The 15,677-nt window shown below is 33.7% G+C and overlaps 1 protein-coding gene and 1 pseudogene across 1 annotated transcript; both read right to left on the reverse strand.

Moving 5' to 3' along the window:
- Window positions 1-4,809: 4,809 nt before the first annotated feature.
- LOC143620013 (F-box protein MAX2 homolog A pseudogene) lies at window positions 4,810-6,815 on the reverse strand (annotated as a pseudogene).
- A 2,265-nt stretch (window positions 6,816-9,080) lies between these two features.
- LOC143619956 (uncharacterized) lies at window positions 9,081-13,609 on the reverse strand. The gene is made up of 17 exons (XM_077091771.1): window positions 13,582-13,609; window positions 13,437-13,500; window positions 13,000-13,108; window positions 12,680-12,742; window positions 12,480-12,583; window positions 12,317-12,383; window positions 12,172-12,243; window positions 11,923-12,084; window positions 11,769-11,842; window positions 11,153-11,250; window positions 10,969-11,076; window positions 10,798-10,892; window positions 10,574-10,711; window positions 9,684-9,731; window positions 9,471-9,585; window positions 9,295-9,395; window positions 9,081-9,227 (listed from the first exon to the last, which is right to left on the reverse strand). Exons 3-17 carry the CDS (start codon window positions 13,000-13,002, stop codon window positions 9,138-9,140), a joined length of 1,338 nt encoding a protein of 445 aa, XP_076947886.1. The 5' UTR covers window positions 13,003-13,108; window positions 13,437-13,500; window positions 13,582-13,609; the 3' UTR covers window positions 9,081-9,137.
- Between the last annotated feature and the right edge of the window lie 2,068 nt (window positions 13,610-15,677).

Raw genomic sequence — 15,677 nt, forward strand, 5'->3', positions numbered from 1 at the left:
CATACTCAAACTGAAGAAAATAAAATTCTTGATTTTATGATGTACTTTTTTAGAAAAATACTAATATATAAAAAAGGCTATTGCTGTCTAAAAATAGTGGGGGCGTTGAACTAAAATTAAAATAATATTCGGGTAAAATAAGGAAATAAAATTGTAACTATGTTTTAAATTTATAAAAATTAATTAAAGTTTTAAAAAATTAAAATAAAGTGTATATATTATTTAATGGATAAATTTATCCTTATCTTAAATGCTTTGTAATTTATTAATATACACACGCAAAATAAGTACATAAATAAATTATGCATAATAAAGGCTTGTAGCCTAGCCAATAGCAAGGCTGGTGAAAAGTTGTTCAATAAATAATTGAGGATTTTAGTTTTATTGCAAACAAGATATAGAATTAGAAGAAAATTTGCAGATATAATAGTTAAGTTTTTGGAAGTTGGCGGCTAAGTTTTGTTTTTGTACTTCTTTGGGTCAAATAACTATAAACCGAAAACTTAATTAAGCAAGGCTAAACTATTAGCAATGATTTAGTTTGTTTCAATAATTAGTATCAACGTTTTCGTTTAGTTCATGATAAAACTGTTACTAATGGTTTGATTTCGTTTCAACTAGAGTATGAACACCAAATCTATTATGGTATTAAAAAAAATACCCTTTCCATAAATAACATGCATTCTCATAAAGTCTTGCTAATAAATAGTTTAAAATTAATTAAATTATATTAAATTACATTTCATTTAATTACATTCAACATATTCTAATCTACTATACTGTTAATACATGTGTTCCTTAATGAGTTTGGGTTTTTTTTTCAAAGTTTCATGGGAGTATTTTTTTTATTTTGGTTTCATTTCGGTTTTTGGTTTTTTTTCGGTTTTAGTTTTTACAAATTTGTTTCACTTAAGTTTCATTTCGGTTCGATTTTTTTAGTTTCGTTTCAATTTTTTTAGTTTCGTTTTAGACGGGGTTAACTTTATTCAGTCTTTTGTTTCGGTTTTTACAGTTTTTGTTTTTGGTTTGGTTTCATGTTTATCGGTTTTAGTTTTTTGGTTTTATTTAGGTTTTCGGTTTTGTTTTTTTCCAATTTAGTTTCGTTTCAATTTGTATTTAATTTGTTTGGGGTTTGGTTTTAATGTCTATTGAAAAATGAAAGAATATGGAGGGTTCACACATTAAGTAAAAAGGTTCAAACGATTTTCAACTTTCAAGTGTGTTGAAGTTAGTGAAGCTTTATATTTGTTTTGGATATTCACAACCAGTAATAATGAATTTGCATTTGGTAGAAAGGATTTCAAAAGCTAAGAACGTTATATGTGTTACCCTTCATTTTACTTCTTAATCTTTAAATGCGCTATTTCGACTCTCATTATGAAAATGGGTCGTTTTAGAAATGTTTCGATTTGCTTTGGTTCGGGTCAAAACGAGTCATTTTAAAAGGGTATTAGTTTAGTTCTGGTCAACGAGTCAATATAAAAAGGTATCGGTTTCATTCGGGTTTCAACAGGTACTTTTAAAATCGTATCAATTTGGTTCGGGTTAAATTGGGTCATTCTCAAAACGTATCGATTTGATTATGGTCAAAACATGTCATTTTAAAAAGGTTTCGATTTTATTTTGGTTCTTAAATACGCTTTAGGCGTGCTTCAGTTTATTAGGGTGCAAGACTGTTTACATGCAATGTAAAAACAGTTTTTGTAGTCAGCTATTCTCTATGTTTATTAGATTAGTGTATGAATGTTTATGTCATCAACTAGGGATGAGCAAATTCGGTATTGGTACCGATTAGTACAGATACTGAAATCTGTACCGATTTGGTACTGTACTAAAGCGTTATCAAAGTTTTGAGTTTCGGTATCGGTACCGGTACAAAAAAATTGTGATATTCAGCATCAGAATTTTCAGTACCAGCACCAGTCGGTACGGGCACGCTACCGATCTCATCCCTGTCACCAACTGTGTTCCCGGTACAGGAAAGAAGCCTGAATCATTTTTAGATGATTATCGGGAATCTTTTCTATAATGCTTATTTTCTAATTTACTTGTTTTCCAGACTAATGTTAGTGAAGTTTGTTTGTTTTGTATTCATATTATTTTTTTTAAGTTTATGAAGTTTATGTTCTAAAGTTTTAAATTTTCTTCATAAACATTGTACTATGTAAAGTTATTTTTTGTAAGTCTATGTATTTCAGTATTTTGTTTGCTTATGAATATAAATTGCAACTAAAAACCATGTTGTTTCAAAAAATATTAAAAATAATCTGTCATTTGAAATTATATATGTTTTTACTTAACGATTTATATATTTATGCTCGTGTCGTGCACGGATCAAAACCTAGTATTATTAAATAACCTATAAGTCTTTGATGCCACACGTGTACTACATGTAATTCACCTTGAAATACAATTAGCATATGAAGAAATGAAAAATCAAATTAGCATTTGTGTGGTTTAAATATATAAGTTCACTAGATTTTATCCCCCGTATTACGGGGTTTGTTTTACATTATTCGTTTTTAATATTTATATATGCATATTTGGATTTTAATTTTATTTATTGTAAGAAAGATAATAATTAATATGCTTGAGGTTTGATGATGAAATGGTTTCACAAATAAATGATATGTTATAATCCGGTTTAAAAGCTATCTGGGTTTGGTGATACCCATTACCCGTTTATTTTCTTTATTATAAAATTGTTTCTTAATTATAAATAATATCTTTTTTTAAAATAAAATAGGATATTAATTTTTAGTATATTCCTATTATATATGATTTTCATATCAAATATTTGATGAGATTGTTTTTTAATATAAAGAGATGTTATAACAATTTAAGAGCTATCTGGATTTGGTGGAACCTTTACCCGTGAATTCGGGTCAAATGCGTGAGAAGCCTTCATTTACAAATAAAGCAATCTGATGGCTTGAGATAATGGTTATTTTACATTTTTTGATTTTTAATATTTATTTTTTGGATTTTAATTTTCTTTATTGTAAGAAAGTTAATAATACACTTAGGGTTTGACGATGAAAGGGTTTCATAAATAAATATATGTTATAACTCGTTTAAAAACTATCTGGATTTGATGACCCATGACCCGCTTATATTTTTTACTGTAAAATTGTTTATTAATTATAAATAATATCTTTTTCTTTTTATATTGGATATTAAATTTTAGTATATTCCTATTTTATATGATTTTCATATCAAATAATTGGTAAGATTAGTTTTTAATTTAATGAGATGTTATGAAAAAAAAAACACAATGATAAAAACACAATAAAAAACACAATTGTATGGCATAATGTAAATAACACAATGAAAAAAAACACAATGAAAAATACTACTGTATAACATAATTTTGTAAAACATAATTCAGTAAAACACAATTTGTAAAAAACACACTAATTTTTTTTTAATTTTTATATTACAATATGGTACTCATATAAAAGATAAAAAGACACTCGTTATTATGATGAATTTGTTTTTCAATAAAAGCGTCGTAAAAAAAGCTATGGACGTTTTAAAATGATGTGGGAATTAGGCATGTGCCTTGCATGTGAAGAGAGAAAGTCAACAAATGTGTTATTCCTTTTATGCCCTTTACCTTGTGTTCACACTTGATTTCCCCCTAAACTAATCTCAACCCTCCATATTTAAAATCAATAGACAAGATTACTTCTTATCCTTCTTACAAAAACTATACTTTCTATTATAACCTAACCCATATAAATATATATATATAAAATTATAATATATCAGTGAAAAATGAATATAATTAACATATTCACTGCATTTATTTATGCTCCAAACGGACAAAGGTGATCCATTTAATTAAGATATAAAAGTCAACATTCTAACATTGACCAAGTAAATCAACAAATAAACTCTAGATGACTAATTAAGACGTGTTCAAAGCATTAAAGAAAGCACATTAACTTAATCAAGCAATTAATGTATTGACATATTGGTTTATTGCTAACGAAAGGAACTAGTTGATATTTATTAAGCAATTTCGAACAAGACCTAGTGGTCTAGTGGTATGGTGTTTACCCCTCTAAACTGAGGTGGCGGACTCATAGCTCTCATTTATTAGAAACCATTTACTAACACACTCCTTTTCTTATAAATGAACAAAAACAAATTGTATTATCCTCAACTCCTCATCCCTATCCACTATGTCTCACTAGACATCCAATCCGGTACCCATCAATCTCAAACCCCAATACCAAAAATGCAACAATGAATCCGCCGGCAAACTCAAACTCCTCTGGTTCACATCTCGATCCTGAGGCGGCCAGTAATCCAACTCAACCAACCCCAAATCCCCAATTCTGAACAAATAAAACTGCTCCCATAAGCTCAAATCCATCTGACCCAATGGGGCTGTATGCGCATACCCAATAGTATCGCCACAATCAAGTTTCATCTTTGATAGTTTCGGGTATAATCTTAAACATCGTAGCCCAAATTCTCGTTCAGTTGGCTAACTGAACTTTGGAAAGTGCCTACAATCACCTTCAACTTTGATGTTGATTTCTTGAAGATTCGGGCAATCTTCGAGCCCTGATGATAATATACACTAGTGGTTGTCAAAGTAGTATACACTAGTGGTGGACGTTTCACTTTTAGAGATTTATCTAAACACAATAAAGTTTGGCAAATATAATAAATAGTCCATAGAAGATTAAAATCCTAGTATCATCAAACATACATGAAACTTGTTAAATCAGACTTAATACACCTTATTCTTCACATATCTTCACTAGCCAAAACCTTCATCATCATGACCATCCACCATCAATTTCAATCAAGAATCCGCCTCCTATTCAACGCATCTTCAAACCGACAACATGAATCCGCTCTCATCTCCGTACTCATATCATTTTCAGGAGCGGGATAATAATCCTCCCTTAACTGCACATCTCTCAAATTCGGTATCCGCAACAGAAACATCAAAAAATGTTCATGAGCCGTACCATGAATAAACAACTTCCTTAACATCAAGCATTCTTGCAACAATCCAGCAGCCGGCAAACTCAAACTCCTCTGATTCACATCTCGATCCTGTGGCGGCCAGTAATCCAACTCAACCAACCCCAACTCCCCAATTCCAAACAAATAAAACCGCTCCCATAAACTCAAATCCATCTGACCCGATGGGGCTGTATGCGCATACCCAATAGCATCACCACAGTCAAGTTTCATCTTTGATAGTTTCGGGTATAATCCTAAGCATCGCAGCCCAAATTCTCGTTCAGCTGGCTTTGAAAAGTGCCTACAATCACCTTCAACTTTGATGTTGATTTCCTCAAGATTCGGGCAATCTTCAAGCCCTGATGATAATAATGGTGTTAAAAGCTCATCAACTGAAAACCAAAGGGACAAATGCTTCAACTTCTCCCATGATCGAGCTTCGTTTAGATCAAAATCAAGCTTTTGTTTCTTCCTTTTGTGATCAATTTCAATTTCAAGATCATCAAACTGGTCAACATGGTCAAGATTGTCATCCCAAATGCAATCAATGTGAAGCTTACGGATCTGATTTTGAATCGGCTCCAACGCTTTGAGAGACGATCGGGCACCAAGATTCTTGCAACACGAGATCTTTACATGGATTAACGTTCGACTTAGTAAACAAACAAAAGTTCTTAGCCCACGAACCGTGATATTCTTGCATCCTTGGACTTCAAATTTCGACAAGTTTGAACAGCCTCTTGCGATCGCAATCAAACCCATATCAGTCAAATCAGCTACGTTTCTGATCGATAACGATTCGAGCCGGTGACACAAAGCTAACCCGTCTAGTTTAGACCCAACCGGCATCAAAACCCCATGACAGTTTCCAAGCTTCAAACACTTCAGCTTGGGGCATTTGGTGGTTAATATCTCCAATGCAGGACCAGTGTTCCTAATATTATTACAAATATCCAATGCAAGCTCTTCCAGTAACGGAAGGCCCGAGAACATTTCAATCAGCGTCGCAACCGTAATCCCAGCATCATCCTGAGCAAAATCCTGGGTATCCGGATCCGCTCTTGCATTCGCCAAAGCCAATGGATCCGCAAGATGAAGCAACACCAATTTAGGGCAATTCACCGCAACCGAAACTAGCGTTTCGTCACCAACGAATCCGATATACCGCGGATCAAACATACAAGTCATCCACAATTTCTTCAAATTGGGACACGACTTGGTTATCTCCTCCACTTCCTGACCTCTAAACCCGTCGGGAAAAGCCGGGTTCAAAAGGTTTAAAGCCGTAAGCCTGGTGGCAATCTTGGAGTTAGGTTTTAAAGCCGGAGGGATATCATCCGTCCAGCAATAAAAACAAGAGAGATCCAAGGCGTCGAGAAAGCTTTCAAAAACGGGAATATCTAATCCGGGAGGCAGCTGCGGCGGGCGCTGGTGCCAACGCACCAGCTTGACCTGCCGCAGCGTGGGCCAGTGAGGCGCTAAGGCCTGAATAGCGGTTGGGTTTCGGGAGTAGATAACAAGTGATTGGACATTTGGGAACGACTGTTTTAAGAGGTGGGCGAAGAGTGTGGGGTCGGATCCGGAGAAGAGGGGGTGGCCCCAGGGGGAGAGGAAGGAGAGGTCGAGGTGGGTGATCGATCGGAAGCAGGAGGGGAGCATGAAGAGGTCGCGGGCGTTGCCGCGGAGGGTCAGGTGGGTGCGGGTGGATCGGTCCACGCAGAGCCATTTTTTGGAGACTAGGGAGGCGGCGTTGCGGGTGCGGACGTCCGAGATGGCGGCGATGATGCTAAAGAGGATCACATCAGGGAGGTCGTTGATGGTGGTCATGATGGGTGATCGGATCGGATTGGATATCTAGTGAGACAGAGTGGATAGGGATGAGGAGTTAAGGATAATACAATATACAATAATTCCTACTTTCATGTTTTTCTCTTTCGGACTTGTATTATTATTAACTTTTCAAATGCTGCCCAACTTTTAGTTGCTTGAATTGGTTTTATGAAAGTCACTGGTTTCGACCTATAGTGGACTCATAAGGAGAGCGACAATAGCTCTTGAATAGTGATGCGTTCGATGAGTAAACACAGATCACCGAGGTCGTTCCTGATGAGATCTGGACTAGTCAGTGAACGGTGTACCCAAGTGTCCAAGCACAAAACAAGCAACAATGATGATCAAACATTTGGTACGACACATTCTCTCACCATCATAATCATGCAATTCCTCATGCATATATTGCACTTACCCGGGTAGCACCTCAAACATTAGTTTCACCGTTGTTTAAGGGACCCTTATCATATAGATGTCTTTGTGCATCAACCATCCATCACCTAGATTGGTTGTATGCCCTGACTACATCTTTAGAATCATAATACATCAAAGTTCTAGTCACATGAAGGAAACACAATTATAGGGTTCGTTTATCTTTTTGACAATCTACTAATTCCAGGACCAGCCCATCAACAGCTCTCATGCCCTGCCTTATAGTTTTGAGACACATGTCTTGCATGCAACCATGCTACATACGATCACCTTGTCCACCATATTTACTAAAATTTCTTAAATGTAGTTTTGGTATATATAAGAGTCTCTACGCATGTTACGAAAAAAAAAAACTCCTTTAGCCTAGTTTTATTATATTAAAGTCTCTACACTGGTCTAAATCGCACGTGCTTCCCAAAAACAAATATATCTAAAACAATGACCCGTTACCACTATTACAGATATATCCATTCTTTTAAAAAAAGTTGAATGTAAGTTTATTAAATTTTACAAATTTAATGAGTAAGTAATTATAATATAATTTTAAATATTATGAATTCTATACAAGCGTATGATCTTTACTATACCAAATTGGGTTAAGTGGTTTTTACTTATTTTTTAAAGGTATTCCGTCCTCCTTTTATACAACAAAATTATGTTAAGTGACAAAAAGAAAAAGAAAAATAAATAAAAAAGAAAGAAAGAAAACATGCTAGATTTTAATTTAAAATATATAAAAATCTCTAACATTCTAAATATATGTGTGTATATAGTAGTAGCCCTGTCATAATTTTTTAAAAGAGATCGTGGGTTGGAGTTTTGTATGAAGCATTTTGTTGTAACTTGAATAAGAAGGGTTTTCTAGTAGTGAGTTTTCTTCCAAGTGGTGAGCCGGGTCATCACACTCACCATATTTACTAACCCTAACTATATTTGCTAGGGTGATCTGGGTGTCCAAACATTTTGCTGTTAAAGAAATACTTATTTAACGAGGAAAAAATAAAATTTTCATTTATCTTATTTATTAAGTAAATTTGTAATTTTGAGGGTGTAATGTGTCAATTTGCTAAAACTTAATTCCGTAAATATAAAGGTGGAGTGGGGTGTTTGACGTGGGTCACATAAGAGAAAAAGAAGTCCAAAGACTAGTGTGGGTTCTTTTGGGTGACCGAGAAAGAGACCAAAGGAGGCTTGAAACTGAAGCAAGATGTTTGTACAATTGTACTTCTTTGGTAATTTAATTTACGATGAAGCATTGATCATTTGAAATCAATTCTAATCACCTTCTTGGCGATCCTATCAAATTCATGACTTCCATCAAAAGTTACTAATTTACTATAAAGCTTTGGATTAAGATCCAAATGATTCCATGAACTAGCAACAGTCGCAATACAATTGTAACTCTAAGTTCGGTTAAAACCCATCAAGATTCAAGAGCTTATAATTATAATCAGAATTGCACTGACCAACTTCTAAGCATCTTATATTTAAAGCATTTTCTTTTGAACATTCAACACGTAAGATTCAAGAAATTATGAACCCATAAACCCACTCATAACTCAACAGGAATATAGCTTGCAAAGAAGATCAATAAGTTATGTTTTCTAGTCCCTAGTTGTTAAAAGTGGTATAAAATTAGTGTTATGTTTCATAACCAGTGCACGAACAATCAATATTTACTATCCTTCCCAACTTTTATCAAAGCCGGTTTCAAGCACCCAAGTGATGCTAATTTTCCTAGTTCTAGCTCTTACTTTAGTATCTATCTAGTAGATTCAAACACCGATAATATAATACTGCGACCGTTCATTTTGTTACTACATTGTTACAAAAAGAAAAATATTCAAACAGTTCTCACAGTAAAGCGCAGCCACCTGATATCAACAAACCTAAAATCTGTCAGCAGTTGCAACTTCAGGTCGGGCTTCGTGTTTTCGTCCTTTTGCAAGATAAGGACCTTTTTTAATAGCTTCCAACAGCTGCATTAAAAAATATATGAAGACTAAAATATAAAAAACATGTTTTTTATTTAATTCGGAAACAAACCTTTTCTGCAACCCCAGAAAGCGCGGGATCACTCAGAAATTTGGACGATGATGCAAGGGATTTATATATTGCTTCACAACAGCTGAATCGTGCTTCCATACCTGAAAATACAATAAGTTAAAGAATAAATTTTAAATCTAATTTTCTTGATTTAAAATTAAATATAATAATATTACCTATTTTAGTTGTTTCTGTGTATGAATCTGTGATTATAGTTATTATTTCTTGTCGTGAGCAAATCTCAACCAACAACCATGGTCTAGCAGACAGTCCAGTAATCAACCTATAACCCTGAAAATCATTTGTAAATCAAAGCTTCAACATATTTTCATGTTTCATAGTAGACATAAAATATTTAGAAATTATTACAAGATTATAAAATATCTCACCGCGATCCGAAACTCAGACTCAAGTTTAAGAATTGATAGAAGGAGACCCTGTCAGATGACAAAAAAATATTGTTATTTATAAAGGCAAATAATAGTCTGGTAATTCCACATATACCCCTGAAAACTTGCATAATATCTTATATTCATATTTGCGTAACAAAAAAATTAATAGCAACTATACACATTCAACATACTCAAAATACATATTAATCCATTTCACTAAATGTTGTGCATAATATGACCATATTATCCTCCACTTTCTCCTTACACTCCAGACTCTCGTATTCTAATGCGAGTTTTAAAGGAAGGGTATAAATTTCATAAATTACAAAAATGGGTATGTTTGATATTATATTATTACCCATTTCTTTATATGTAACTTATAATATGGCATATTATTCTTTATATGTAACTAATAATATGGCATATTACCCTTCTCCTTGCGCTCCAAACTCTCATACCCTAATGCAAGTTTTAAGGGAAGGGTATACATGCCATAAATTTGACAATGTGTATATTTTGTTATTTACCCATTTCTCTAAATGAAATTTATAGCATGGCCAGATTACCCTTCTCTTTCTCCTTACACCACTCCAAATTCTAGTATCCCGATGTAAGTTTTAAGAGAATGGTATAAATGTTAGAAAGTTGAAACTAGGTGTACTTGATATTTGCCCATTTCTTTAAATGCAATTTATAATATGACCATATTACCCTTCTTTTTCTCCTCACTACTCCAGACTCATATCCTAATGCAAGTTTTAATGAAACAGTGTAAATGTCATGAATTTGAAAATGGGTATGTTTGATATTATGATTTTTTGTTGGGTAAATATGATACTATGCATGTATATAGTATACCTAATATTTAAGATGGTTAAAAAACTAACCGATGGTATCAGCTTTGGAGAGTTAGATGCCGCTTCATAAATTAATCTGCGCAGGGATTCTTCAGCATCAGAATTCAACAATTTGTTGTTTTCGGTTCGTGTTTCTCCAACAATATTTCCAAGAGAATGCAAAGCAGCCTGTTTTCCAAATCAACACTCATCGCAAAAAACAAAGGGTATAATAGTAAATTTGTAACATATTTGTAGAAGAGAAAAGGCCAAACCAATTGTCTTCCACGGCCATGCAAGTCAAACGCAGCACTAACAACATGTTTAGCAGCAGATGTGTTTGACAGTAGCAATGCAGCTCCTTGCGATGCTAAAGCGTTAAAATAAACAAAAGAATGTTTATATTCACAAAACTACTATTTTAATAAAAATGTTAAATTACTTACATGACCCTATTTGACCGAATGCTTCAAGAGCACATTCATATTCATCCGCATCTTGAGTATCTAGTAATGAAAGCCTTTCATCAATGGCTGAGATTACAGCTTTGATACCTACATTACAATAAAAAAAAATCAATCAGTTGATAATTAACTAACTATTTAAATATGTACAAAAAAACAAGGATACCAGATTCGTCTATAAATGTGAGAATGTTCTCCTTGGATAAAAGCCGGCCGCTTATCATCATAGCCCTCGATCTCAACATTGACTCAGCAGAAGAATTTCTATACAAATATTATATAACAAAAACTTAATAACTTATAATATGAACAGATAGGATTGTAAACGAATACATGATCAAACACAGACAATTAAATGAGCGAGATTTTCGAGTTCGTGTTTGTTTTTTAAAAAGGAACGTATTCGTTTATGTTCATTCGCTAACAGTATAAACGAATGAACATAACTGAACTAATTAGAAGTATATGCAAACGTGTTGGGCCTAAAAATAATTAAAACTAGATTATAAATAATAGACCTATAATATATTATATAAATGAACATATTAACAAACGCAAAACTGACAAATATATATGAAAGTAAACAAACAAGCGTAAAAAAATGACATGAATGAACGTGACAGAACGTATACAAACATAAATGAACGGCCGGGGCATGTATTTGTGGCTGTTAGTTTATTAAATAAACGAACTTCCCGCCAAACGGTTCACCAAACGTTTGGTTCGTTTACAAACGGATTTTGATAAAAACTAACTTCAAAGTTATTTTAGAATGCAAGTACCTTATTATGGATATAAGTAACTGCAAAATATTGGTCTGGAGAACATATTCCACTCCATGCTGGACCTCAGCCAACTTCATAAATCAATACACGATTAAACAAAACTACTGGTCGAAAATAAAATGAAATACGAAAATGGACAATGATGAAAAACCTCATAATATAGCTCCAAAACACTTAAAGTTAAAAGTGTATCATTAACATTGTGAATTTCTGCCTCCAAAAGACCTAAAAGATTTGAGTTGTAAACTAATTTTGCAGCTGCACTTGAAGCAGAGAATAGTTTAACTATTAAAGCCAATACTCGAACCCGACCCTGAAACAAATTTTAAATTAATTATCACATAATCGTCTTTTAAATTTTAACAATATTAATTATCAACTGATGTAATAACAATCATACCAGTGATGAACATTTTGATGCTAATTTTGTAATATCTGTAGTATCATTGGGGGTAGATGGGCATATGATTTCCTACAAATATATATAAATATAATATGAGACTGAAGTTATATTATAACTAAATCAGAAAAAAAGTTGAACTCACTATCCCTTGTTGAGATGCTGCTAAATTCTTGATTGCATCAGTTGCAACAACTGCCACTTGTTCATCACTAAAGAATAACAATATCTTATAAAAATTAAGTTTTGAGAATTAAACTACAAATATAGGATGGCTGAAAAAGAAAATAAAAAATTTCAGAGTATACCCATCGATGAGACAACTAAGCAAAAGCGGGTACACGTCATTCTCTTTGATCAACGAAGTAGCTAAACCAGTATTATCTTCAAGATGCTCCAAAAGACTAGAAATCTGAGCATAATAATTAAAACTTTGATCATTAATAGCAAACTACACACAAAATGTAAATTTATGTAGCAAAAACAGCATGTGTTAAATAGTAGTTACCGTTTTACATGACAAAGCTCTGACTCTCTGAGAATACGCTTGCAGGCCAACCACAATGAAAGGCTGAACAAGAACAAAAGTAAATAAAAAGCGTGACATAAGGTTAGACGGTTCTTAAATTGTAGCATAACAACATAATACTGCTAACAATATATGTTTCTATAGAGCAATTTCTAAATACTCCATGTATTTCAATTAACAATTAAATCAACTGTGACGAATTGCCATTTAGATAAACAAATAAAAATCAATCTTAAAGAAATATAAAGAGTGATCTTGTTAACTTGTTTACATGAGTTGAGTTAAAAAAGCAAAGATACCATGAAATGTGGGATGAGGGAGGCGCCATATTTGGTTCTAAATATCTTCTCTAAACAATCAATCAGTGCATCTTCTAAACCAGGCACATCTCCTTTGGTTTGCAAAGCACTTCAATATGCGCATTCAACATAAAATCCATTAATTTTTTCTTCAAAAAAAACAATAATAATAAAATAAAATAAATTAATAAATAACTTCACTTGACAATAAAAAAATCTCAAAAACTAGCCCTAATTTATGTAGAATACGCTCAAGTTCACATGCATCCTTGATCTCAACAATTTCAATTTGAATGGTCAAATTACTAGCAAAGGAAGCCAAAGCATAAACAAATGAAGTAAGTTATAACTAACCTACCTAAATCACTTAAACTTACAGTATCTTCATTGCAATTAGATAATTGAAACCAAATAAATTAACGGATAATAGAGATAACCTGATAATGAGAGGAAGATGAAACTGATCAAGAAACTGCTTCACAGCAGCTTCTGATCGAGTACCTGAACATCAATACAAACGTCAATAACCAAATAAGCAGAGTGAATGAGTGATTATTATTAGTATTAGTAAGCTGAACTAACCAGGATTAAAGGAGAAGTCAGAAGCTGCTTAGAGAATATTCTTCCTCCATTTCCTAACAACCACCAACAAGACGACGCTCAAGTCTGAAACCCGACTAATAAACACTTGTTTCGTTTCTTGCAAAATAAGCCAAAAACCCACCGCTTCAAATTTCCAGTTTGGACACCCGGATTTGTATATGATGAAGCATGGCCCGGTAAAAGAACATCGGGCCTGGCCCACGGCCCAAAGAAAATTTATGGCTATTGTCTATTGATCTATGCAAAACGGAAGATAAATAATAACAATAACAGGAAACGAATTACTAGCCTAACATGCTCTCTCAAGTTGAACGTTCAAAACAACGTGTAGTATGAAACCAAGTGTAGCTAATCGAGCATATTAATTGCAAACCTTAGTTAGTCAGTAGTGTTAATCAGCTTGTTATACTAGCTAACGACTATCCTAATATTTAAACAAAACATAGAACAATGATTAATAAGCACAAACAAACCTAAGGGTAAATAATAAACCAAATAACAGCAAAGATAAATAAACCATGCCACAAAACTGATATAATCAAATAATATTTAGGCAAATATGAATTAGAGGAAAATCACATATACTACTTGCAGCACACGGAAAACAACACATAAATTATATGGTGTCAAGAATAAAAGGTATATATACATGTACAAAAGTTTAAAAATTAAGATATAACTTGTACTAACTTCTTTAGCTCTTGGTACCACATATGGGTGTAAACAAATCAAGGTACACTCGTATCGAACGCTAAAGTGAGGAAATAGACTCATGGTTGGCCCTTTGTTAATGTATTTGGTGATATTAGTGTTGTCGGGTTATTTTGGATAATCAAAATTTACTTATAAACTAAATGAGAAATAATAAATATTAATGTGAGTTTTAGAGGCGTGGAGTGCATGCTCGTTAAAATTTACTATGGCTTTGGTAATAGGAAATCACCATGGCAATGATACTAGGGTTGCAAGCGACCAGACGTTTAGCGGACGTTCGGCGAGAAGTTTGTTTATGTTCATCCATTTAATAAATGAACCGGACATGAACAAAAAAATTTCGTTCGATAAGCTTAACGGACGAATACGGACAAAGGCCGTGTGCGTTCGATAGTGGTTGTGCACGTTCGGTAATGTCTGTTCGATTATGTCCGGAAACGTCCGTTTAATAAACGGACCGGGCATGTTTTGGTTACTATGTTACGTGTTAAGCATTCGTGGACATCATGTGGTGTAATTCCGAATTTGTGGGTGAACTAGTGTGGATTTATGATTATTCTTTTTGAATAATATGAAATCGTTTATGTTTGCTTGTTCATGAAAGTCGCTTATGTTTGCTTATCCACTAGTGTTCGTTTGTCTATCAGTGTCTGTTAGCGTTCGTTTACAATACTAACGAATGGACACGAACGGACACGGACGGACTCAATTTCTTAATGAACATACACGAACACATATTTTCTTACGGTAGAGTGTTTGTGAACCATCCGTTTGTCTGACAACAGCTTAACGTACGGACACATGCAAGGTCTCGTCTGGTTCGGTTTGGTCCGCTTACAACCCTAATTGATACCATATGGGGTTCAAAGGGGCATCGCCCTCTGGCAGGTCTGGTGCAGCATCATGACATGGTCGATGGGCTGACCCTTTCTGGGGTCTAAGGGGCAATACCCTGGCTAGGATCACACTGACATGCTAGCATAAGAAACTTATTTTGGCATGTTGTTAAGTGCAAATAATTGCATCCAATTTGTCTGATAAGCAGTAGATGGCTTGAAATTGATGATCAGTTGGAGTGAATCATTCAGTGGCATCTAATCAACAACAACTGTTCATCAGCTATTGCCGAATCTTTAGTCACAGGCAGATTAGTGGAAACTTACCAAGCAGTTGCAACTTGTTAGGATTGAAATTGTCAACTGAATATGTTCAAATTGAGATGCGGAATCTCTCGACTCATATATGAAACAATAATGAAATCACAACAATCCAGGATCAATATGTTACAAATATCAAAGCCCTTTTTTGCATCAAAGTTCCGCGTGTGGTTACTCTCTTTTATGTAATTATCATTCAAGGTT

The sequence above is a fragment of the Bidens hawaiensis genome, unplaced genomic scaffold, assembly GCF_021521415.1.
Source record: "Bidens hawaiensis isolate Kalapana, Puna unplaced genomic scaffold, B.hawaiensis_p1.1 tig00002525_1, whole genome shotgun sequence".
Classification (NCBI taxonomy): domain Eukaryota; kingdom Viridiplantae; phylum Streptophyta; class Magnoliopsida; order Asterales; family Asteraceae; genus Bidens; species Bidens hawaiensis.

Coding starts and splice junctions, on each gene's coding strand:
- LOC143619956 (XM_077091771.1), bottom strand. Junction 10,712..10,797: donor ATGGCCGTGGAAGACAATTG/GTTTGGCCTTTT, acceptor TTTGGAAAACAG/GCTGCTTTGCATTCTCTTGG. Junction 9,396..9,470: donor CACAGAAACAACTAAAATAG/GTAATATTATTA, acceptor TTGTATTTTCAG/GTATGGAAGCACGATTCAGC.